The sequence below is a fragment of the Coenobita brevimanus genome, chromosome 85 (assembly GCF_032717465.1).
Source record: "Coenobita brevimanus isolate Jiangsu-jjx chromosome 85, ASM3271746v2, whole genome shotgun sequence".
NCBI lineage: Eukaryota > Metazoa > Arthropoda > Malacostraca > Decapoda > Coenobitidae > Coenobita > Coenobita brevimanus.
This window is the reverse complement of record NC_137038.1, coordinates 1,809,187-1,834,285: the sequence shown is the minus strand read 5'-3', so window position 1 is coordinate 1,834,285 and position 25,099 is coordinate 1,809,187. Positions and strand designations below refer to the sequence as shown.

The window sequence follows — 25,099 nt, the reverse complement described above, 5'->3', positions numbered from 1 at the left end:
AGCTAGATGAAAGTCTGGAGAGAGAAACAGGAAACGAAAAAGTCGTCATCTATTGAAGCTCTCAAAGTTACGTCATTATGTGATTACTCCTGTGAGGTTATCATGTTTACCTTGGGCATCCCTGTAAAGCGATAAACTAACACGTTTTCTCTGACGCTCTTCTGTATGCGCCTGCCTGAAGTGCCATAACCGAGGAAAGAAACAGGTCCTAAATGATCTTCCTTTTTACTTTTGATAACTTGCCCTCCAGCTCGATAAACCTGAGAAATTCCACAGTCTTAAAGCTTATAATTTAACGAGTGATATGTGACACGATAATGGCGCATGGGGTTGATATTTGGGGTGAAAAAAAAATCTTCGAGCGTCTGGCAATACTGTCTTCAAGTGGACGGGGGGCTCGTCTCCCTCTCTCCATCCCTCCACCTTTCTTTCCCCCCTCCCCCTACTCTCTCTCTCTCTCTCTGAGCCTTGCTCCGCGCCTCCCTCAAGTGAAGTGGGAGAGGAAGCGGTGTAGTGTGCAGTAGGGAGTAGCCAGCACCGCATGAACTCCCATTATCTTCCCCTGCCGCCCTAAAATCCATCATGGCCGCCCACGTAAACATCATCACGGTGAGTCCTTGGGGTTCTGGAGACACCGGGCTAATACGAACTCGGCCTTCACCCTTATAATCCAGTTAGATATTTTAAATTATATTTTTGCGAGCCTCCGACGATTTTACCGAATTTTAAAAAGGATCTGTTATAGAGGAGGAGTTATTAAGGTCATTTAACACACAGGAAATTGGAAAAACTCTAAGCTGAACAGAATTTGCGTCAGGAAACAAAAACGTCATCAGGCTGAGAGAATACATCGGATGACATAACCTCCACCTTCTCCGGATTCGACCAGCCTAATACCGCCTAACCCAATGAATTTACCGATCTACGGGTGTTTGAAACTGCGGAATGAATGCTGATGGCGTGATGTGGACACCCAAAAAACCGGATATTAGGCCAATTTCTTCCCAGGACGCTGATGAGAAGAGGGCCAGCTCGCGACCTCCATTCTCGCCCTTGTAGCCAGAGGACTTAGAGGTCAATATCGTTGGGTAGTTTGAGCCGGCGTGAAATAAAGGGCAATTCGTCGACTGGAACTGCAAATGTCGGTGTAATCTGACGGAATGTGTGAAAATTACCGTCATATTGAAACCGTATGGCCTATTTTCCTGTATTTTGCGGTCGTGAATGAGTGCCATCTTCCTTGTCCTTAGGCGGAGAGTTACTGTAGTTATCGGTACATTTAATGGTGCATTTACTCATGGCAATAGTGAGCCATGGGAACCTAGGAGTGTCAATTCTGCTACAGATCGTGACTGGGACAATGCTAGTATTCTATTCCGGCTAACAGCAAACGATTTTATTTTCATTTACTTATTTATTGTTTTATTTATTTATTTAAGTAATTTATTTATTGCTGAGGACGTCAAACGGCCTACGAGTTTTCACTTCACGACACTGTTTCAAATGACAGAGGACTTCTAATAATGACAGGAATAAATTAAAGCTTTGCCGTACCCAAAATTGTCAGCTTCAAAAAAAGTCTGGTGGTACAGTAAGCATGGAATTCTAATGACGCCCTCGGGCTGAAAAGATCAACTGTCATCACTTTTTCCATAATTACAATGTAAAATCATATCATCTGGCAGGTTAACACGAATGAGTGACCATAAATCAGTCATTCTTAACCTTTTTCGGCTGCGACCTACAATGTGAATAAGAGGCAGGCACAGCGACCCACGATGTCAAACTAGGTAAACTGCACCGTTAATATATTCAAGTTAATAGACATGATAGTGAAATAATTTATCTGTAATGACATGTTTGCCTTAAATTTGTTCTTATATTATGACTGGCCGAAAAAAATATAAAATGATCACATAATACTAATTCATACATTCGCAGATGTGTACCGGTAATTCTGTATGTTTATCTTCAAAAATATATACAATGATACCTTTGTTAATGCATCCAGTTTACATATGTACATTATTTACACACACACACACACACACACACACACACACACACATACACACATATATACACATCTGAAATATTAAATGGAGTTGTAAGCCACTCTGAAAGTTGAATCTGGTATCGAGCTAAACAATGACTTACAACCGTATTACTACGCTGGGAGAGAGAGAGAGGGGGGGAGGGCAGTATGGCTGGAGGTCACGGTTTTTTCTCATATACATTCTAAATGTATTCAATCATTATGCTCTCAGCATAATACATGTGGGACTCGGTTGAGATGATGATGATGGTGGTGATGATGATGATGATAATCTTGGCATCAGTGGCATCAGTTAATGCTATTTTTTTTTTTTTTTAATGAGAGGTTCTACGTCCCCTCAAATCCCCCCCTCCCCAACCTACACGTCCCTCGTAACTTTCACACCTGGCACGTGTTGCCAAGTCTCTTTTGGGTGAGTACAAAGCCGACGTGCATGGGCTCCTTTAACCCTCTCATGAGGAATACAAAAACAAACTCGCCCCAAACTTCAGTCAACTGTCCCATGGCCAACCCTTCCACAAAATTTCATTAAAATTCATAGAGAACTCTTGGAGATATCGTGTGGACAGACAAACAGACAAATATACGTGAATAGACAAATATAGGTGAATACATACTCTCCTCCAGCTTTGTTGGCGGAGTTAACAATGACAAACAAAACTATTTCAAACACTAACTGCTTCCGAAACTTGCTTATCAGAAGAAAAAAATAGCATATACACCGAGAGAGAGAGAGAGAGAGAGAGAGAGAGAGAGAGAGAGGACCGATCATCAGGAGGGCCACTGTTTGAAGACTGATATTTGGTACGAGGAAGTGCAGCTTAAGTGACACACACAATGCACACCTTCGATCGTCTGCACAACACTTAAGTTCCCTGTTTAAGTGGCATGCGAGGCCTCTTAACACCTCTTCCTCATCGATTTATTTAAGGTATTTATAGTATTTCTATTTTATCGATTTTTATGTTTATTTCTTTAGTGATCTATTTTGGAGGCTTCATAGCGCGTCTTCCTAAGTGACTTATTTTGAGTATTACCCCTTAACATTTTCTTGTATGCAATTTATCTCGTTTTAAGAATGACGAGGTGTACATCAACAACATACAGGACGACACTGAGGAGAAATGTAAAAAATAAATCACTACGGAAAAAATGCGACGAAATTTCCAAAGTCACCCAGAACATGAAAATCGCTGGCCAGGGTACTGAAGAGTAAGAATAAGTCGCTCAAGGAAAAGTGTCACGAAATCTCCAAAGTCTCCTAGAACGTGAAAATCGCTCATCAGAATATTGAGGAATAAAGTAAAAAAATTAAATCGCTAAGGAAAAAGTGCCACGATATTTCCAAGCTCACTAAGAACATGAAAAACGCTGGCCAGGATATTGAGTAAGAATAAGTCACTAAGGGAAAAATATTACGAAAATTCCAAAGACGCCTGCAACACGAAGAGCGCTGGCGACGGTGGGTTTGGTTATGGAGGTAAACAAAGCAGTATTACCTGTTGATCATAATTCTGTATAAATTCTGTTCTTCCTAATGCCAGACGATTTTATTCAGAGCAGGAGGAGCCCCCTGTTAGCGAAGGGGTTAATGGAGGCAGGATCTAACCCCTCCTTAAGCTGAATAAAATCGTCAGGAGGCGGCAAAAATAGTCCTAAATCTAAAGGGAGTGGGAGTGTAGGAAAAATGTGTATAAATGCAATGTATATATAGGGATTGGCAAGGAAGGGTGAGGAATAATAGGGGGTGATTCTTGGGCTGTGTGTGTGTGTGTGTGTGTGTGTGTGTGTGTGTGTGTGTGTGTGTGTGTGTGTGTGTGTGTGTGTGTGTGTGTGTGTGTGTGTGTGTTTTATCTGAATTGAGGGACATCACATTCGACCTCTTGCAGTGAAGGAAACGCACCTAATACGTACAACTATATTTCGATTGACTTTGACACTTTAATTCTTGCCTGTCATTGTTTTCAGACATTGTGATTGCTGTTGTTATTGTTAGTCTTGATATTTTTACTGTTATTGTTATTCTTGTTACTGTTATTTTTGTTATTGTTATTGTTGTTGTTGTTGTTGTTGTCAAGGTCAGGCACAAAGGCAAGAGTAACAAGTCAAGCTTAGCCGGAAATGTATGTGTTTACCCCCCCCCTCATGGCTTCAGACGGACTCACAGAAGCCTCACAACACACACACACACACAAACACACACACACACACACACACACACACACACACACACACACACAGGCACGATAATTACTGACAAACTTCGTGAGAGAGAGAGAGAGAGAGAGAGAGAGAGAGACTATTGACGTACAACCTTTCTTGTCCTGACCCTGAGTGTCTGGTAAATGCATAATAAATCAATGCACACACACACACACACACACACACACACACACACGAGAGAGAGAGAGAGAGAGAGAGAGAGAGAGAGAGAGAGAGAGAGAGAGAGAGAGAGAGAGAGAGAGAGAGAGAGAGAGAGAGATTTACAAGAGACGCAACAACATTTTCCATCAAGTGCATAACGTGAGCCGGACTACGCTACAAAGGGGGTACCGTAACTGTAAGGCTCGCATGTGTTAGAGGGGAATGCCTTCATGCGGTGGCACTGATATGACTGATGGCTTCACTGCCCTGTTATAAAAGCATCACCACCCATCCCTGAGTGGGAAAAAGAGGCTAGGATGATGATGATGATGATGATGATGATGATGATGTTAATGATAATGATGATGATGCTTGTTATTGCAGGTGGCAGTAATGATGATGGCTGTGGTAGTGGGGATGGCCGCCTCCCTGCCACACAAACCAGGCTACCAAGACAACACCATCAGGCGATACGTCAACGAGGTGAGATGGGAGGAGGGGAAGGGGTAATATGTTGATGGTAGGGGGAAGGAGGTAATATTTTTGTGGATGTGGCCACAGGAGCATCTTAACGTGAACCCGGTGAACTGCAGGCTGATGTTGCCCTCCTCCTGTAGTTCACCATCCTTATTTCGGGGGACAGAAAGTTGAGAAATAACCTTATAAACGAGAATCTGCCCCATTATGCAGGTGCCACCACGTGAAGGGGTCTCCAGGAGGGGGGGGGACAGCATCCTAACAAATGCTTACACTGTCATTACTTCCATTCTTTAACTCCCTCAGCACGATATTATCCTTGCAGTCTCTAGATTCGGTTATTACTCTTCCGACATATTGTATCGGTGAGCTACGTGAAATAACCTGTCAATAAATAAAATAAATCTGAGCCAAGTTAAGGCGAACGAACTAATTATTTTATTTAATCAATCCTTTCTCTTACGTCAACAGAAAGTCTGCTGGTGGAACGAAATCTGCAAGGAGGAGTTTCAAAGTGAGTTCCGTTGCCGCTGCCCGCGTTGGTCCCACTGTCGCTCCCCCGGTCGCTACTACAACGCCTACTGCAGCGTTATGGCGTCAGGGTACATATGGATGCAGCCACGGTTCAACGCTGACAGTTATCGATACGGCAAGAAGTAAAATTATTCAACGCAGACATGTCGTTACGGCAGGATGTGGAATAGTCAAGTTCAACGAATTTCGTGTTGGGGTACAAGAGAGATTTAAAGTTACAGATGTGTCAAGAAGTAAATATTCAACACAGACGGGTACAAATACGGCAACATGCAAAAAGATTCAACGTAGACGGTTACAGATATGACCAGGAGTGAAGCAGGAACGATTCAACGCAGATATTTATAGGTACGGTGGGAAGAAGTCAACGAAGATTCAACGTGGCGTCAATTACAAGCTGGGTACGAACGCCACAAAACTACATACTGTATATTACTGTAAGTGTGATGTCGAGGAGTCTGTTATATTCAGTTACAAGAAATCCACAATGGTTGCGGTAAGATTAGCGACGGAAGAGGCAAGAAGTGAAGTCAGGGAGATGTCAGTGAGTAACGGAAGAGGTGCGAAGTGAAGTCAGGGGGGAGGTCAAAAAGATGCAACGCAATGTTTCTCATAAGTTAAAAATGTCTCACTTTTTTATAAGGCAGAAAGTGAGATCTCGGAGCTTGTTTTATGTGGTTAAAGACACGTCATAGTAATCCAACGGCCTGTTTATAAAAAAAAAAAAAAAAAAAAAACGCGAAAAATTTCCCGTCGTAACAAAGATTCGATTTTAAATGAAAGGAAAATGAGTGCAGAGTCTTCCCATCTCTTGCTGTTCGTGCAAAAACAAACATGAGCAACAAGGAGCTCATTTTAATTTTGTAATTTGGGCCCAGCCTGGTTAAGTTCACTACTATTGCGAAGCCGGTACAGCTGAGAAATCGAGTAAGGTTACGACGTTTTATCCTAATAGGCAACAAAGAAGCCAAATAAGTCAGGTTAATGTAATCTATTGTATTCTCCAATCCGTGAGGCAGAAATAAATATACATTGTCACGGTCGAGATGGGGTATAGTGAGAGGGTGGGATGATATGAGGATGATATGACGTGTTGTGTTCTTAATAATGATATGGACAAATGAAGCAACAACTAACCCATTATAAACGCTGAAATACGTTGTCTTAAATAATAATAATAAAAAAAAGTGTAATGCATTCATGATTTAATGTACGATATGGAGTTAATATTAGGTCGAGGAAAGGATGCAGAGACTATTTTATCAGTTTCGGAGACAATATTTCATCGATCCCAATGTCAACAGGAAGTAAATTGAGGTACAGTATTATTGTATGGCATTGGTTAAAATGAAAATATGGTTTGTCAACAATACTGAAGATAGGCCTATTGAAAAGGGCATAAAGAACACAATTTATAAACCTCAGTTGTGTAAAATCTCACTTTTGGTCGATTTGCCCTTTCACCTCGTGTCATAAACAAAAATAATGGTAGGTTTCTTTTCTCTTTGTGTTCTTCAGACTAAAAACTTAAATTTGCTTCATAATTTTCACAGTAATATGAAACTAAGTACCGGTAGGCTCCTTTGTTTCTTCTATCAACTAATAAACAAACAAGTTCTGTATATTAAAGTAAATGTTCATCTGAAAATGCCTCCAGCAAGTTCCACTGCAAATGAATTACGGCAAATAAGTTCATTCTATTCGTTCTGCCTAGTGCCCACCAGCTAAAAATTTAGATTTAGCAGAGCAAGTTCCTCTGATGAAATGAAATTAAATATTGCAAGTTCATTTGCTCATTTCGCTTTGCCATAAAAAAGTAATAAAATTTCCAAAGTTCCTTTGCCAGTTCTGCAAAATGCACTAAGTTCCTTTACTAACGTGTAAGTACCTTTCTTCCAATCTGCTTTTTGTTCCCATCAAAGTGATGAAATTAAACATCTTTCTTTGCTAGTGTTTTCACACACACACACACACACACACACAAACTAAGGTAGTAAATGTCCCCTAAACAATTTCCACGATGTATATACCCAAACAAATTCAATCCTGCTATATAAACTGTACATCACGTCAAAAAATAAATTTCTTAAAAGTAAAATCCACTTAAAACTGAAAAAAGTTAATTGCCAACTCAACACCTTGCAGTCAGGTATATAAAGGTTGTAAAATGCGATATTGGCTAAACAGCAATGAAGGTGTATCAGTTTATGCAACTTATTATCAAAGTCAGTGCAGTATCCAGTTTATTAATCGTATGTACTCCTACGAGGCTATACTTGTCATATCCATACGGGAAACGTCTATTTATTGTCATTATTGTTATTATCACAAATATAAGTAATGCGGATGTTAAGTCACGAAATTTCGGTTGCCAAATCTGAGAGTAAAACGAACAGTATCGGTGGATAAACCACACTGGTACTATTTAAATGAGGTTTTTAAAAAGTCAGTCTGATTAGTATTTAGCCTATTGTGTCAATGTAGCCTACCACTGTCCGAGATATCCAATACTCTCTATATACTGCCATGTAGTCTTGGTGTACTGTAGTTTCAGTGTCATTGAATATGGTCATGAATACCTATCACATTTTTTCTGTGAAGTATTTACTGAAATTAAGGTATGACGTAGAAATAAGCTTATATCGAGTATCCAAAAACGGACCAATTATAGGATAAGCAACCTAAAAACATGTAAGCTACAAAAAAATCATAATAATCTATTATATACCATTATCAATAAAATTAGGGTAAGCGCAAACATATATACTAGTACCTAAATACCCACTACCATTATATATATACATATCATTATAAACAATTCAAAATATTTCCAAATTGCTTAAATCTCTATGTATAAATATGAACATATCGTGTCATTATAAACATGATTCAACATTTAATCTTAAGTGCTTATAAAATTACAAGTACAAAATTCCATTACGAAAAATAAATAATGACATCACATAACCTCGTTTTATTCTCCTCAAACGGAAAATAATAAATACAATGGACTTTTTAATGCTCTTGCTCTCCTAAGTTTGGTTTTCTAACTTTCCAAACCGTAAGGGTTAGTCAGTGTGCATTAACCCCATTCTTTGCAAACATAATAAAACAGTCTAAAGAAAGCAAGACTAATTTGAAAAAAGAAAAAAAAACGGATTGAAAGGAATAAACACCTACAGTAGGCTAGATCAGGGGAGAGAGAAGAAGGGGGAGGGTTAGAGGGAAAGGAAGAGGAGTTTACGTGGTGGGATGGGTGATTAAATGACACGGGGGGTACGATAACGGGCTAGGACGGGACGAATGGGGGTGGGATTTTAAAGGGTAAGGAGTTAAAGGGGAGGGGAGAGAGGGTGGTAGGAAAAGGAGGGTTTAAATGGCTAGGAAGGTGGAGAGAGGAGTGACAACAGAGGGCGAAGAGAAGCGAAATTTCAATGTACAAATAAATCAAATGTTGCTATTACGTTAATCCTAATTGCATTTATTCTCCAATTACCTATAAATTATCCTCCTCACTTTCACCATTTGATACTGGCAATGAAAGCGAAAATATCATAACAGTACTGGTGATTATTTTTCAGTGTAACTTCTTCCTTAACTACGGTAAATTCAAATTATTTAGTTTCGGACAACACGGGAATCAGCATATAATTATTTCTAACAGCCCCAAACGACTGTTATTACTGTTGATTATTGTTATTATTATTATTATTCAGTCCCAAGTACTCCTACCAGCGAAATAAATGACTTCTTAATTGCAATTTCAAAAGTTACCCAGCCGCGTAGGTCGGGATGCTTTCACTCGCACCTCAGATTCACATCCCAGGTTGTCCGAAACACCGAAAACCGTTTGGGGTGACCAGGTAAAAACACGAAAGCCAAATAAACATTTTCGTAGGGCATTAATGAAGACTTTTAACCCATTCACTACGAGACAGTCTTCAAATGGTGGCTAAAAGTATTAGAAGGTCGTCTACGTAGTAAATGGGTAACGACTCAGTTAAACAAACATGTAAACCATCGTCTTGGAAATCTCAGGTGTATTTTCATCTCTCTGTCAACTATACATCTGTTATCCATCATTTTTCATGATTATAAAAACAAAGTGTGAGAGAATTGTAGATAATAAGGATGTATAAACAGTACAGAATTCGACGATGGTTTTCATGTAAATACTAACGGAACATTAGCTATTTAAATTTGAAATCTTGAACCTACCGAGATTCCTTTGGGTTGATCACTTCCGCCTGCTTAGTTATGAGGTTCGTCCGTAAATATTCACAGCACAAGCTAGAACAAACGTAGAATACGATGCGATGCCGCCTATCGTCATAAAACACCGTAAAACTCCATAAAGTACGCGCAAACACGGACCTAACTTGCAGGCGTCGGTCTTCAGGTGGGTGGCTTACCTTGTGACGTCACTGTCGTTATGTGCATGTTCGATGGTTCCGTTTGGTGGTTCTTTATTTTCCTCCAATTTACAATATATCTATCTGCTAAAACGTACAAGCTTCACAAAGTTAATTATTTGCATTTTTCAAGGTAAAGTTGCAGCTGGTTCTCTATATTTACCTTTGGACATTTAAAAGATGGGAATTTAAACTCATGCGTAAGCTCATACCCACGTACACACGCGCGCACACGTACACAAAAGTCGCACTCCACGCACATACAGTACATAAATAAATAAGAGGCTGCCAGTGGGGTTTTTATATGACTTACCATTTTATTCCATGTTTCATATTAATGCTCGATCTTTTAGGAAAATAAAAGACATGTTTCTTACCATGGCTGGGTTTTTGAGTTTCATTCTTAATAACCTTAACTATCCTGATCTCCAACTGCATGATAACTGGACATAATTATAACGCATAATAATAAGGTAGAATTCAATAAGTGATACTATGTAAGGGTACTGGGTATATCAAACCTTCATACAGGACCTAACTTAACCAAAAAATCACATCCCTCTATCTTTATCTTACCTTCCTTTGGGCTGAGATAAGTGGATAAGTGATATAAAAAGGTAGCACCTGGTAACAAAGACCATATGGCACTAAGTCGCATCACAGAGTGAAAATATTTAAAAGGGAGGAAAATAATGGAAAATGGAAGATAAAATTAAATATCATACAAAATCCCTGAGTTAAAAAGGGCATAAAACGGGTAATGGAAAAATACCGAGACTCACTTAAAATATCGCTTAAATCGGGACGTCGGCAAAGTTAGAATCAAAACGGGAATAGTTGAAGACGAATTCCTGTATGTTGAGGACAGGCAATGAGAATGTGGTGTACCGACAGGGGAACATTGCAAGCAGGGCAGAAAGGCAGCAAACTGCCAGACATCAAATACCTATGAGTAAGACGAGTATGGCCAATCTGTAAGGAGCAAGGGCAATCTCCCAACAGCGGTTACAATGACAAGGATTGGACCATGGAGAAACAGAAGCTTTAACAGTCTGGAGTTTATTGCCAGTCAACGAGGACCAGCAAGACTGCCACCGCTGTCGGAAGAACACTCGGAGGATAGGAAAAAAATCAGAAACTGGAACAGATCGAGAGGGTACCCAAGGGGACTGGAGGATTTCTAGAGCCAAGGCATCCACAGTTTTGTTACCAGGAATGCTGACATGACCCGACACCCAGCAGAAAGACAGACTAAACAGCCACTCTTGAATCTCGAAGACAAGAGGATGAAAGCGCGAAGTTGGCTGCAATAGAAGAAGTGCACTAAGGGAGTCAGAGAACAGAACGAAGGACAATGAAAGATAGCTGTAACATTTACGGGCAGCAAGTAATAAAGCATGAAGTTCAGCCGTCATAACTGAAGCTACTGAAGGAAGGCTATGCTGATATGAATGATCAGGGAACTTAACTGAAAACCCAGTACCGTGTGCCATTTTTGATCCATCTGTATAGACATGGACTGCAGAAGCATGTTCGACAAGATGTGCATGAAAGGAAGATCTAAGAACTATTGAAGAGGTAGACGACTTTGAGGAAGGCAATATGGAAGGACAAGCAGAGGTAAGTGGCAGCGGCCAAGGTGGAAACCGCCCAGGGTGAAACAAGAGAACATTTTCTATGGACTCTGAGAAGGACGAGAGGAAGGACAGAACACAGAGCGTGAAAGGGGGTCGACGACGTGGATGGGTTAAATAATAATCTGCAACAAAGGAATGTATTCTAAGCACTGAAAAGGATGGAAACTGATGTTCTCTCAAAAAACAGCGAAGAGAAAATAATGCACAACGTCTATAAAGCGATAGACAACCTGACTCCGCATAAAGACTCTCTACTGGGGAGGAGCAGAAAGCACCAAGCGCTAAACGAAGACCAAAATGGTGTACCGAGTCAAGTTTTCGTAATGTACAAAAGGAAGTGGAAGAGTAAACTTGGCACCCATTGTCTAATTTCGATAAAATAGGGGATCGATAAAGATTAAGTAGGCATGTATGGTCAGCACCCCAAGACACACGGGATAAAATTTGCAGGTGACGAAGTCATTATAAAGTCGACACCTTCAAAGACGCAATATTAGCGTCCCATGTCAACTTAGGATCAAAGATTGGCCCGAGAATCTAGTAGATGCCTGATACTTGAGAGGATGATGATATAGATGGAGAGGTGGGTGAAGTGACTGACAACCTTGAGTAAAGGTCAATGCACACGACTTAGAAGTGGAGAACCGAAAACCACGAGCAGTAGCCCAAAAAGAAGCATTCGTAATAGCAGACTGAAGAAAATCTGTGACACTATGGGATTAGAGCCTGCAGCATAGATAGACAAGCAACAATATCATTAATTGCAATAAGGAAAAGCGTTGTGCTAAGAACGCCGTCCTGAGGAACTCCTTCGTATTGTGGGAAGGAATCAGACAAACTATAGCAGACGTGAACAGAAAATGACCTATTTGTCAAAAAATTTTGAATAAAAACTCTCATATTGCCAACAATACCAAGTAATTGGACTGTACAGAGAATATGATACATCCACATTGTATCATATGCCTTCTCAAGATCAAAAAATACAGCAAAGACTGATTCACCTTTGGAAAATGCAGCCCTAACATACATTTCTACCTTAATCAATGGGTCCAAAGTACTTCACATTTTTCAGTAACCAAACTGAGCTGGAGATACAAGACAGTTAGATTCTAACAACCACATTAGCCTAGCATTAACCATATGTTCGAGGACTTTGCAAAGACAACTTGTCAGAGCTATTGGACGATAATCTTGAGGAAGACGGCCATGTCACCGATCTACAGAAATAAGCTGCAAAAGGACCTAAATCTAGACCAAGTTAACGTGAAAGAAATACCTACAGTGCTGCTGATATGCACCACAGAAATTTACTTTCAGCTCATACTGGTGCTAATCATTAGAAGATCATTAGAAGACGTGATATGGATGGGATACTGTGCCACTGTATGATATTATTCAACCACTAAGCTATGGGAAATATGTCATGGATGGACAAAATCTGGATGAGGCTAAAGTGAAAGAACAATAATGCCAAAGATATGAACTAGAGAAACCCACATTCATCTCCTACTTGGGAAGTGAAAATGAATGAGAATAATGAATTACAGACAGTGGGAAATTACAAGAAATCCACATGTAACTGAAGACAAGAAATTAACAAGCCAAAAGCACATCAGAGGACAGAAGAGCTACACCACATTGAAAGCACCATGGAACAACACTTGCTATACTGAGTTCATCTTCGCTTTTACACTTGGAATGTGGTAACGGTTGTTCAATCCTTCTCCTGGTGGCTGGCATGGTTTTATTTTCCAGAAGTAAGGGCACACTCTCAGTCATGCAATTCTAAAACAATAAGGTATCCTTTTCATACATTTTCCAAAACAAACACTGAAAATAGTACTGCATCTTTTTCACACACTATCAAAATCAGACGCTGAATACGGTATCTTCTTCATAAATTATTAAACACTGAATATGCTATCTTTTTCACACAATTTCCCAACCAGACACTGAATATGGTACTTTCCCAGTTTCCATGACAAACACTGAATGGGATACAGGATCTTTTTCTCACAATTTCCAACACTGACACTAAATATGATATGTTTGTGACAGCAGAGAACTACTGTTCCACCTTCATCCAGGAGGTCACAAGGCTTCATGTACATTCCCTGGAGTCAAAGGTGATATGATGGTGTGGAGAAATCCTTGGTGTGGTCTGCCTGATGCTGATCTGATACCTGGTAAATTTCTTGGCATCAGAATGTGGTGCTCGTGGATGGAACAAATAGAGTGCTGTGGGACAATAAGGAGGAAGAAAGCTAAGAGCTACAGTAGTGCTGGGAGAAAGTAGTGTAAATCTGGGAGACAAAAGACAAGCCTGGCACAGTAGTTACACTTCTCTGGCATGCTGCACCACAATTTTGGTCTTCATGAACATTATGAGCATCCTGAATGTGTAAAGTCCACCTGTAGTACCCATCCTGCAGCATCAGCCTGGTATTGTCTTGCATACTGCACTTCTGTACTGGTGTGCTCATAATGGTCACAGCTCTGGTCATGCTGCCTTACATGTCCTCCTCTAAAGTCAACACTCTCAGGCTCTTACGACTTACTCTCAGCTGTATAAAAGTCACTGGGAGTTAGCTGGAATAAATTAACTGAGTTGTCACTACCATGAGTGGGTTAATGGTAACAGTATTACAACTCAAGCTTCTATACGTTCATCAGAACAAAATCATCTGGCATCAGCTGTAATAAAATACCGAACTGTAAAACGAGTTGTCTTAACCATGCTTAACTTGATAAAATGGCACTTTTCTTTTTTTTTTTTTCCTTTCAGTGTAACACATCTGTTGTTCCATGAAACTGCAATTACCATAATACACGAGGGTAAAGTATTCATTGGTTGCAGCTATGAACACAACATAAAATAAAAACAAACCATTATTGATAATGTGAAACCTTTATTAACAACAAGTGCAGTGAAAACCCGTGAAGTTGTGGCACGAACATGATGAATGTACACAGCCTCTCATCTCAGTCTAAAGCCTCACAATTCTCTATCATCTTCCTGAAAATAAAGCAAAAACTATCTGAAATCTCAACATTCACTACACCAAGGCAACAGATAATCAGTAAGTATCTGAAAATCACACAAAAACTCTTTTCTATCATTTCTCTGGATGTAGTGTAATATCATTAAAATTCTCAATATTTATATCTAAACAATGGTTATTCTGTAAACATCTCAAATTCCCACAAAATGACTTCTCTACCATCTCCCTCAATCATCATCATCATCATTATCTGGACCTCCTTCCCCACCCTAGGGCAGGGTGAGAAGTAGCAAAGTCCAGACAGCCCCAGTTTGCCCAATTAAGATTTTTCTACATTTGGAAGAACTTGTCATGTCATGGATGAGAATGTTGGAAAGGGAGGAGAAGCGAGATACACACCAGAATCATAACGTAGGAGAGGTGGAAGCAAAAGTCTGTGCAAAAAGTTCAGCTTTAACCAACACACATGGTAACAGAGTTATCAGAGTGGAAAATGGGGAAAAATGAAGAAGTAAAACTGTTATAAACGTGTTGGCAAGGTGTCTGAAGGAATGGAAGGAATTTGCAGTTAGAAAGAAGGCAGTAATTCTTGCTCTTGTCCCTCTCCAGCATCAGTGAATACCATAAAATTTACAAACACAGTACACTCCTCAGTTAATTTTCAGGCAAGAAAGAACCACTATGCTATACTTCAACCACTTACTTTTAAAGCAGCCATCAAGGTGTGGGTTATCTTTACAGATGCAGTATACCAGAAGATGCAGTACAAAAGGACTCTCCATCCATTCACCAAACGGTTGTGTGCTGGGGTGTGTTGGGAAGTGTTTAAGACTTTGCTCCACCATCCAACTCTCAAAACCAAACACCATAATGCCTTGTAGTATCTGTGGGATGGTATGATGATAAAACTGATGATACAGTAATTTGTTAAAAAAGGATAAAGTGAAAAGTTTGTATGGTACAGTATATACAAATAAGTGGTACTTAGGAATGCTTGGCTACTGCAGATACATGAAGTTACTTGATGAAGACTGCTGGAATGCAGTGTTTTATTTCAATAAAAGCTTGTCTCCAAATAGTGTTTCTCTAATAAAATAAACTTTCTGATACCCGGTAATGGTAATTGGGTGCCGTATATCTTAGCACAGGAATACAGTATAAAATACCCATAAAATGGTGAATATACAATGTTCGAATCTTGTATTTACTTAATCTATACAGTACACCTTTAGGTTTCAAGCTAAAGATTTAAGGTTCATCATAACAGCTGTAAACACCAGCAGGATGGTTTGGCTATGTATCAGATATTTAAAAGTACCCATTGCAGTACTGAGTGGACAAAGAGAAATACATTAAAACAGTCTGGACATGTTTGGAAAATGGACATGGATACAATGTCCTAAAATATGGAAGTTAATGATGCAAGCGGAAGGCTGTATACTGCATGAAGAAAAAGAGTGGAACAGTTACTGGAGAGAGAGGACAAAAAGAGAGAAACAGCACCCTGGAGTGGAAAAAAAAAAAAAAAAAAAAAAAGGGGGGGGGGGGGGTGACTGAGAGAAGAGGAAGCACCAGGAGTGAACAAGGCATAGAAGACGAAGAAAATGATGATGATGATGATGATGATGCTATTTGCATCACTATGCATACCTGCTCACGTGTAAAGCCAAAATCAAACAGCAGCTGCAATACTTTGACAGTGTTTGTAGGTGACCCAAACTTCTCTAACTGCAACTCCTCTGACACCAGTTCCTCCATCTAGAGCACAGAAAAATTTTATTAGTAAAATGCTACAAGGAATATTAATCTTCAAGCCCATGAAACACTGTATGAACCTGGGGCAACAACAACAGTAACAACAATAACAGCTTCCTACATACAACTGGTACTGTTAATTGAAAGAAACAGCAAACCTGCTTTACAAACAGCAATGGAAGTTTTACAAGCATCTTCTCATAATTTACTGGGGACTTAAAAGCAAATAATGAATGATAAAAAATGGTGGCTATAAAAAGGGCTTAGCCACAGCACTTACATATGATTCGCTGACAGAAAGCTTGCGGGCAAGGTAGGTGACTAAATCTTGTTTCAGTGAAAATGTATCCTTCCGCTTTGTTATCATTCCATTCTGTAATAAAAAACCAAGAACTGTGCATCATCATCATAACCAAATTTGCAGTTTCCACACAATATTAACCAGATTCAGGGACTTTCTGGGCTGGATAGATTATGTGTCGTAGAATAATGGCGTGTTTCTCTGATGGAAGTGACTAAAGAGGGAGACTTAAGGACATCTGAAATCCATGTCTGTTCGGAATGAAGCAAGTGATGGTTGACTGGTTGGTAATGCAGTCATATCATGTTTCATATATGCCAGTGTTCTAGAGAGTATGACAGTACAGGTACTGTTGAAGATGATTTACGTGTTGTGTTCTAGAGTGTTATGAAACGACTGCTAGGTTTTCAGCACTGGATAGTACTGTTACTAAAAGAACATATTACTGATATGCAGAAAGTCCTCATTATAGGTTACCTTTTCTATGTCCTATGTTATATTCACAGAAAATTACTGAAAACTACCGATTAATGTTCTGATGACACCTCTAAAGCTGACTGGCCAATTCCACCCAGTTTACAATGCCAATCATATGGATAAAATTATATTCTGGAACATATCACTAACATACAATGAAATGATGACACACACACACAAAAAATAAATAATAAATTTTGGAACTTATCACCGATATCTTAAAAAAAAAAAAAAAAAAAAAAAAAAAAAAAAAAGGCTGATACATTTGGGAACATATAATAAGAGAGCACTATCTGACCCTTGCCTGTATGTTACCTTTGTTTCTGAACATGTATCAATATGCAGTCTGGTGATGCCCTCTTCAGATGCAGCCATGTTGACAACTTGCTTCATGAAGAAACCACTGCGTAGAATGCTGAAGAGTTTCAAAGACGAGTGGATTACCTGACAAGGAGTAAATACAGTAGATTAATGTTACTGTCATCATCATCATTATGAACTTTTTTTTCCACCTCAGGACAGGGTGAGATATTGTCCAGAAAAAAACAGGCGCAGAAAGCAAGACAAAAGGAAAAGGGTCAACAGTTGTCTAGTGATATGGGTCAATGACACTCCTTCATCATTAAAACCCTCAGAATCCTGGCTCTTCCTCACAAGCCTCATCATCTGCACATTTATTTACTTATTTTCATTTTTATTATTATGATTTTTTGACAGACACACACTGTTTAACTCTACACTGCATTATTTTTTATCAGCCAAAGTCAAGGGGTTGAGAAAATATCCCAGAGTGACCCACCTCCCACTCTGTCAATTTAGTCAGCACCGCCAGCCTCTCCTCAACAGCACGGTGGGACGCACTGGTAAACAATAGCAGGGTGTCGGTGGTGAAGGTGAAATCTGTCACTGAGAGGTGGATTAACTATAATCAGTATTCATTTTTACCTGCTTTACATACCCCCCTTCAGCCTAATTACATATTTTTAAATTTTCTTGCTAACTTCATACATTTACTTAGGGTAGGAAGGGAAATCAAGATGTGAGGGAATTAATATAAGTTTCTCCTCACCCTGTCATTAGAATGGTTACTCCAAAGCTAATCACTGCACTTATACAGCTGTTGGGTAGTAGTAAGAAAAAAATACATGTCCGTGGACTGAGAGCAAAGATTTTTATTATTAAGCTGCTGATAAATTAACATCTTTTCTTCCCTTGCACAGTGTTTATGATTCAATATAAAGCTGTTCTGTGGCCATCCAATATTTTACTGTCCCATCAGGAGTGTAAAGGTCTAGGGCCATGCCACTCAGTCCATACATTTCAGGTCACAGTTACCAGTTGCTTTTCCCTGAGCAGCATTTGGCTTTGTATGCAACAATTCCTAACCCACTCTCCAGAATAAGCCCTTATGGGGCACATCCAGTTGAAGTGCTTTATCTCACTACACCAACTGGAATCCACTTGGATATATGGTTACCAATCAGCACAGTAAATTATTTCCTGAACTACAAGAAACTATTTAGTTTGGCACTCAGTGTAGTCACCTGAAGGTAGTACTACACCAAGTGAGTGGATGGTGGGGATCCTCACCTATCACCTTACCCAAATGTTAAAAAATTTTAACCTTTGTGCTTCTGTAGGAGTCCAACCCAGCCCTCAACATCAGTGTGAGAGAGAAGGGCAAGTTTTGGAAATCCTTTGATGATCTCTTTGGTTGACGATAGCCCAATGTTGGGGAGTGTCCTGAGTAACTGTTGGACATTTTCTGTATCCACGGTGAGAAGAACTGGACTTGCCTGTACCTGAGAAAGAAGAGATCTGATAATTCCTTCAATCCTGTGATGGATTTATAAGCTACAAAGGAGCTTTAGAATTGAGGAGAATAATGGAAGCCGTATCTAACTCCTCCAAACCAAAAATATTGCCTCTGAGATCAATAAAACTGTCTGAAGATAGCAAGTATTAAAAGGAAAAACACACCATTTTAGTGAACTGGTTAATGCCTTCAATCCAAAGATGTATTTTTTTTCTACTATTCTAAATATAGATGGACCTTCTTTACTTTATGGGAGATGTATAGGTGTGAAAAGGTTAATGAGGAATATATCAAACCTCTTCAATATCAAAATTTTCTCCTTAGCTAAACAATACTGCATGGTAGTAGCAAGAATAAGATATATGTACTCAGACCGAAGGAGCTGTAGATATACGGACAGCAGTTTCTCTCGGATTCTGCTTATGTCTACAGGCATTCTGAAAAAGGTCAATGCTACACTCTGATACCTAGAAAGACCTTTGTCTCAGAATGCCCAGGTTTCACTCCCATACAGGCATGTCAGTAAAATCACTCCATGCAGCATCCTCTTTGCCTCTAAGCTACCCATCCTACCTATAAAAACTTCCAGTTAATATTTTACTCTGGGTGCCTACCTTCCAACTCTATAGTGAGACACCATAATCCTGTAGAGAAAGACCATAAACATATCATTTTAATATCATCCTGTCCTTTGCCATCACACTACCCATCCTCCAAATCATACCACCCTCTTTCATACATTTCTCCTTCCAAATCCTCCTCATCCTCAGTCCCCTCCTCCCACATTTCTCATCCACCTCAATCACATACTCTCCACATCAGTCTTTTGCTGTCCATTCTCTTCATGTAGCCAAACCAGAACAGAAGAGAGTATTTCTTTTAACATTTTCCAGCACTTCCAACTCACCTCCTCAAAATTCAAGCCCAGTGAGAAGATGAGTAAGTTGCATATTCTAACGTATCTCCCCAATGACTGCCAAAGGAGACCACACTTCAATTTCAGAAATGTCTCTACTTCTGACTCCATTTTGCTGAACCTGAAAGTAGTGGATCCTTTATTATCCCTTTTTGTCTGAGGGTTCTAAAGCTGATTGAAGTCATCTTTCTGTAGCAACAAAACAATATGAGACTTGTCATCATAGGGAATGGGTACGAGGTTTACTTTGCGGGTAAAAAGGATGCTAAACAAAAGTGTATTACTGTAATGATAATACATTAATACAGGAGTGAAACCTGGTACAGAATGAGATAATGAACTAACATACATACATCTCTGTTCTTGTGTTGGCCCATGAGGAGTGTTAGAGCCTAGGGTTAGGCAAGCTGGTCCTGACATTTAAGATGAGAGTGACCAGCCTCACTCATCCCTGAATGGCATTACGTGAACAATAAACCCTTTGAGTGGAATTATTTGAGCAATAAACCCCACCCACCCCTTGGATATAAACCTACACAGGCTTAAACCAGCTAGAGTGCCTTAATTACCCTCTAAACCACCAGGCACCACAGTTTGGTTATACGGTTACCACCCAGCATGGTAAATGGTTTCCTGGTGTACAGGAAACCATTTGGCTTGTCACTCAGTGTAGAGTCACCCACAGACAGAAGGAAGAGAAAAGAAAGAAGAAAAGAAAGACAAATGAGGATGGAGGGAAAGAAAGACAGAAGAGGAAGGAAAGAAGGAAGGAAGAAGGGAAAGGGCAGTCACCTGAGAGCAGCACTACATCGAATGTGTGGATGGTGAATGCCCCCATCTACCAACAAAGTAATTAATCACCTTTCACTTTCCCACCCACCTTACTGCCAAATAATGCTTGAGCAGGAATATGTACATCTCTTTCAGAGTGGCTTCCTTGCAGTCTCTATAGATGTAAAAGAACTCTTCAATAACATCTCCTGGCAGCGAGAGATCTACTTTTGCTCTGTGTATAAAGCGTCCAAAAACATCAGTATTTCGTCTGTAGAGACCATTTTCTCGGAGAAATTCAATGCTGCATTCCATGAGCTTGTTAATGCTGAGACAAGTAAAGGACATTATATAAGAACAATGTGGTAAATACATGTTTCTGAGGTTCACACTATATGCAATTCAAAAAATGAAAAACAAATCATCATCATCACCACCCAGACCTCCTTTCCAACCCAAGGTGGCTTGAGGCAGGGTCCAGAGAACCAGAATAAACCTGACAATGAGGGGAACAAAAAAAAATAAATAAAAGCTCTATACAGGCTATTATGAATACAACTGCACAGCCAAGAATGCGTCCTATGGAAAAAAAGAAAAAAAATGTGACTGTCTGTGAGTGCAATATACTGCAGAGCCTTACAACGTACCAAACTTCAAATACTGACACGTAAGACAAACACTATTAACATATATTGTTATCATACACTCACTATGTAACCTGGGCCAGCGTGGGGTTTGGCAGTGAGAGATCGTGCAGCAAGGTAAGACGGCCGCGGAGCTGTGCAGGAGTCAGCAGCAGCACTTCCTTACACTCATTCACCTCTGACCAGGAATAACCTTTCCTCTGTGACAATGTAGAAGAGATAATATTAAACCCCCAAGCTTAAGTGGAAAAAATATATATCGTATACAGTACTATATGATGATGATGCTGAATATGGCAACAATGATGAAGAAGACAACGATGATGATGTTCAAGATGATGATGATGATGATGATGATGATGATGAACCTCTCCAAATTTTTATTCCTTCACCTCAGGTCATGAATAACTCTTTCTCTGTGGCAAGTTGTAAAGAGGGATCTATTTTAAGCTTTCAGGCAAAGACTTAACCACTTCACTATGATAAGTTTGATAACATACTATATGGTATGTCTACTTTAGCCAACTTCAGACACATTTTATTTGCCTCTTGGGAAGGTTTCAAAATGGAAAAGTGTGATAAAGATATATTTTCACTAACTCATTCACCACTAAGGTATATCTTAAGCTGGAGAGAATTATCTGCTGGCAGAATGAATAAAACAAGAAAAACCATCATCCGACTGAATATGTGAAAGTATTTCCCCCACGTACATCCAAGTTTAACCATCTTCCAACTTGTCATCTTTTAGCATTACATTTTGGTATCCCATTATTTAATCCACTAGGAAAGCCCCCTAGTACAAAGGGGGTTAATGAATGCAATATCTAACCCTTCCAATATCAAGTCTCCTCTACAATGATTAAAATTGTCTGGAGATGCCAAGCGAAAAAAGAAAATCTGAATGAAGAAGTTAAGTATGGGCAGTCTCACTTCTATGATCTCTTTCTCCTTTTTACAGACCCAAATTAGAATTGTGACAGGTAACTTATCATTTGTCTATAAATCTGGTATGGTACCTGTAAAGTGGATGCCACCGCATCAAGCTGTCCTCTCACCATACTGTCAACCTCAGGGAAATCTTGCACAAACCTCTGGGCTACTTTCTGGCTTCCCATGTCTTCTGTGAGAGAACAAAAGCTGCATAGGTTTTTGTTCATATTAGGTCGGAAACGTTTTAGAATAACATCTTTTTACACCACTGATAGGCTAATGTTAAATGGGGGTTGCAATGAAACACTGACTGACAATTTTCCTATAATTTACTGTGATCTTAATAGCAAAAATGAACATACCAGTAAGAAATGCAACATAAGACAAGAACCTAACTGGGGGAGAAGTAATTCTCACAGTAGGCAAACTCCACTTACAATTCTTTACCAAACAGGCACGGCCTTTCTCTATTTTCTTTTGAAATGAGTCTTTCACAGGTTACTTGTTATTATGCCTGGATTATCACAGCTAATGGGCATTTTTATAAACTTACCTCTGAAAGCTATAAATGAGGATTGAGAATGCATAAATATTACGCCGACATCTACCAGTAGCTGGCCATATTTAACATTTCTAACGTACAATTTTCATTTGAAACCTGGCTGTCAAATGAATGTGAGGTTAAGTTTGATTAGAATTAGTCTGGTTAGGTTAGGTTTGGTTAAATCATTAAGATTCCTATAGCTTTGACACGAGATACACTGATGTGTCCAGTCAGGGCGATGGTTGGTAAACAACGCAGCCAATTGCAAAGATCGTTGGTAAACACTGTCGCGGGGAATCGAGCCACTTCTTTAAATATCCAAAAATAGGTATATTTAGTTTTTTCCAACCACTTCTTGCAGCCACAACTCAGTAGTTTACAATTTGTGTTGCTTATGTACCAAAATTACTTACCTTGAGATCATGAGTTTGTTATAATAAAGTATGGGTGGAATCACTGTGCCCGTTTGGTAGAGAATTACCCAAACCTCTACATATGCCCCATGTATGGCATCCAGTACCTTTAATCCTTGCAGGTGATTCACCAATATTTACGTAGGCAAACTTTGGAAGCTTAAACTGTTTTCCCTTCTGGTCACTGACTTCTCCTGAACATGTAACAATATGAAAAACTGATGCAGCTATGTGTACAACTCTACTGTCAATCTGTTTCATTTACACAACATCTACTGCCCCAGTTAGGGACAACATACTTACTAAAGTGATGGTAGAGGACTGAGTGAGTGGTGCGAAGACGATGAGCAGAACTTATTTTCCTCTCTGTCGCTGCTTTTGTGGACTGAAGTTGCACATGACACATGACGTTCCTTTTTCTCCTCATCACTCTCAGTCCTAACACGACACAAGTCTGAAGTACAAGAAATATGAAAATAATTGCATAGAAGACTGTGTACTCTAGGTGGATTATGTCAATAGAAACACACACACACACACACAAATACACATGAATTAATTAATAAGCTTCTTGAAAATTTATTTTTTTGTCTCAGAATATCCTTCCCCATCTCTTCCACCATATAAGAAGCCAATTACAAGTTCACACCATTATAATTCACATCAGCACTTTTCCACCACATAAAAAGCCTAATTACAGGTTCACACCATTATAATTCACATCAGCACTTTCTTAAATCATTTAACTATCCTGCCATACTGAAGCTTTGTTCATTTACGGGACAGTAAAATCATTTTCTGTGCTAAGCCACCAAGACCTTCCTATTTAACTAATATAGCATATTTACTGGCCCTCTATTACCATAAAAAAACTTCTAACAACTAGCTTTAAACAAACTACTGAAACCCAACTGGCATAAGCTAACTTCATTGCCTCCGGAAGCAAAACTGAGACATAAGTTCCCATTTTAAAAAACAGCATACTCCACTACATTACACACAACAATCAACTCACTGCTATGGGTGGTCGAGATGCTGGCCACAGAGGCGTCAACATCTTGAAATTACACCAGTTCTGTAATCAAAAAATACCGTTATAATGCACAGTAGGCTATAATACCACCTTTCTATCTATAGCCAGATATTTCAATTCCATGAGAGGCCACAAACATATCACCTATATACTCCACGACCTTTTAATGTCAGTGTCATCCGTGCTCATATTACTGTACGGGGAGTATTAGAGAAATAAATGTTATGTCTGTAAAACGGCTTAGGTTGAAGGACTACCGAGAATTAGATAAGCAACAACTTTTCTCCCGAGACTTCTCACCTCTGTTGTGGTGGTGGTGAAATTCTGAACTGAAGCCGAGATGGTCACTGGTCAATGACATTTGGAATTATGGCTCATCTCAACCGCAGAAAGTTTATGCTCACCCTCCCCACATTTACGGTAATTTCCTTAAGCAGCGGTTGTAACAATCTGACACTGAGAAATATAAATGAAGGGAGAAAGATTTTTTTTTTTTTTTTTTTTTGTTCGAGTAGCTACCGTGATTCGTGAATATGAATGTCTCAAGTCTAGCCGGGGGATTGGCGGGGAGTGAGCCTAAAAATGATGATCCACCTTTTAACTACTGACTTCTGAGCTCTAGGTTACGGGAACAAGCATATCAGACACACCCACGCCCGACCGTCGGACCGTCTTCACTTGTTACTGAGCGATCTAGGGCGGATGTCAACCCAAAGTCGCTCAAGGCAATGAATACCTTTCGCAGGGATAACGGGGGATAATGGGTATACTGTCCTGTGACAAGGAGGAAGAAAAAGGGTTGGTGGGCGATGGGAGAGGAAGGGAATGAGTTGGTGGGAGGATGGTAGAAAATGGGAGAGGAGGCTGAATGAGGAATCCAAAGGAGGATGGGACAAGTGAGGAAGTAGAAAAGGGAGGGTGGAAGAAGATGAGAGATGAGAAGGATGGGAGAAAAGAGAAGGAAAGGGGAACAAGAGAGAAGGGACTACAATAGGAAGAGGGATTAGGAAA

At 39.7% G+C, this 25,099-nt stretch overlaps 2 protein-coding genes across 2 annotated transcripts; one reads left to right on the top strand and one right to left on the bottom strand.

Annotated features, from left to right (window-relative positions):
• The first annotated feature begins 437 nt into the window (after positions 1-437).
• On the top strand, positions 438-5,710 carry LOC145410370 (uncharacterized). The gene is made up of 3 exons (XM_080280521.1): positions 438-609; positions 4,805-4,903; positions 5,369-5,710. The coding sequence occupies exons 1-3, from the start codon at positions 583-585 to the stop codon at positions 5,555-5,557; spliced, it is 315 nt and encodes a 104-aa protein (XP_080136647.1). The 5' UTR covers positions 438-582; the 3' UTR covers positions 5,558-5,710.
• An 8,649-nt stretch (positions 5,711-14,359) lies between these two features.
• LOC145410379 (uncharacterized) lies at positions 14,360-24,130 on the bottom strand. Its single transcript, XM_080280531.1, has 13 exons — positions 24,071-24,130; positions 23,359-23,509; positions 22,185-22,288; positions 21,232-21,365; positions 20,631-20,849; positions 19,742-19,871; positions 18,643-18,820; positions 17,818-17,924; positions 17,334-17,462; positions 16,521-16,613; positions 16,136-16,243; positions 15,189-15,369; positions 14,360-14,499 (listed from the first exon to the last, which is right to left on the bottom strand). Exons 1-13 carry the CDS (start codon positions 24,110-24,112, stop codon positions 14,492-14,494), a joined length of 1,584 nt encoding a protein of 527 aa, XP_080136657.1. The 5' UTR covers positions 24,113-24,130; the 3' UTR covers positions 14,360-14,491.
• Between the last annotated feature and the right edge of the window lie 969 nt (positions 24,131-25,099).

What these genes read in the sequence shown, in the direction of transcription:
- LOC145410370 (XM_080280521.1), top strand. Translation starts at nt 583, where the DNA reads ATGGCCGCCCACGTAAACATCATCACG. An exon ending in CCCACGTAAACATCATCACG is followed by an intron (nt 610 to 4,804) that starts GTGAGTCCTTGG and finishes TTGTTATTGCAG; the next exon opens with GTGGCAGTAATGATGATGGC. An exon ending in TCAGGCGATACGTCAACGAG is followed by an intron (nt 4,904 to 5,368) that starts GTGAGATGGGAG and finishes TTACGTCAACAG; the next exon opens with AAAGTCTGCTGGTGGAACGA.
- LOC145410379 (XM_080280531.1), bottom strand. Translation starts at nt 24,112, where the DNA reads ATGTTGACGCCTCTGTGGCCAGCATCTCGACCACCCATAGCA. An exon ending in AGTCCTCTACCATCACTTTA is followed by an intron (nt 22,289 to 23,358) that starts GTAAGTATGTTG and finishes GTTCTCTCACAG; the next exon opens with AAGACATGGGAAGCCAGAAA. An exon ending in TGGGCTTGAATTTTGAGGAG is followed by an intron (nt 18,821 to 19,741) that starts GTGAGTTGGAAG and finishes CTTCTTTCTCAG; the next exon opens with GTACAGGCAAGTCCAGTTCT.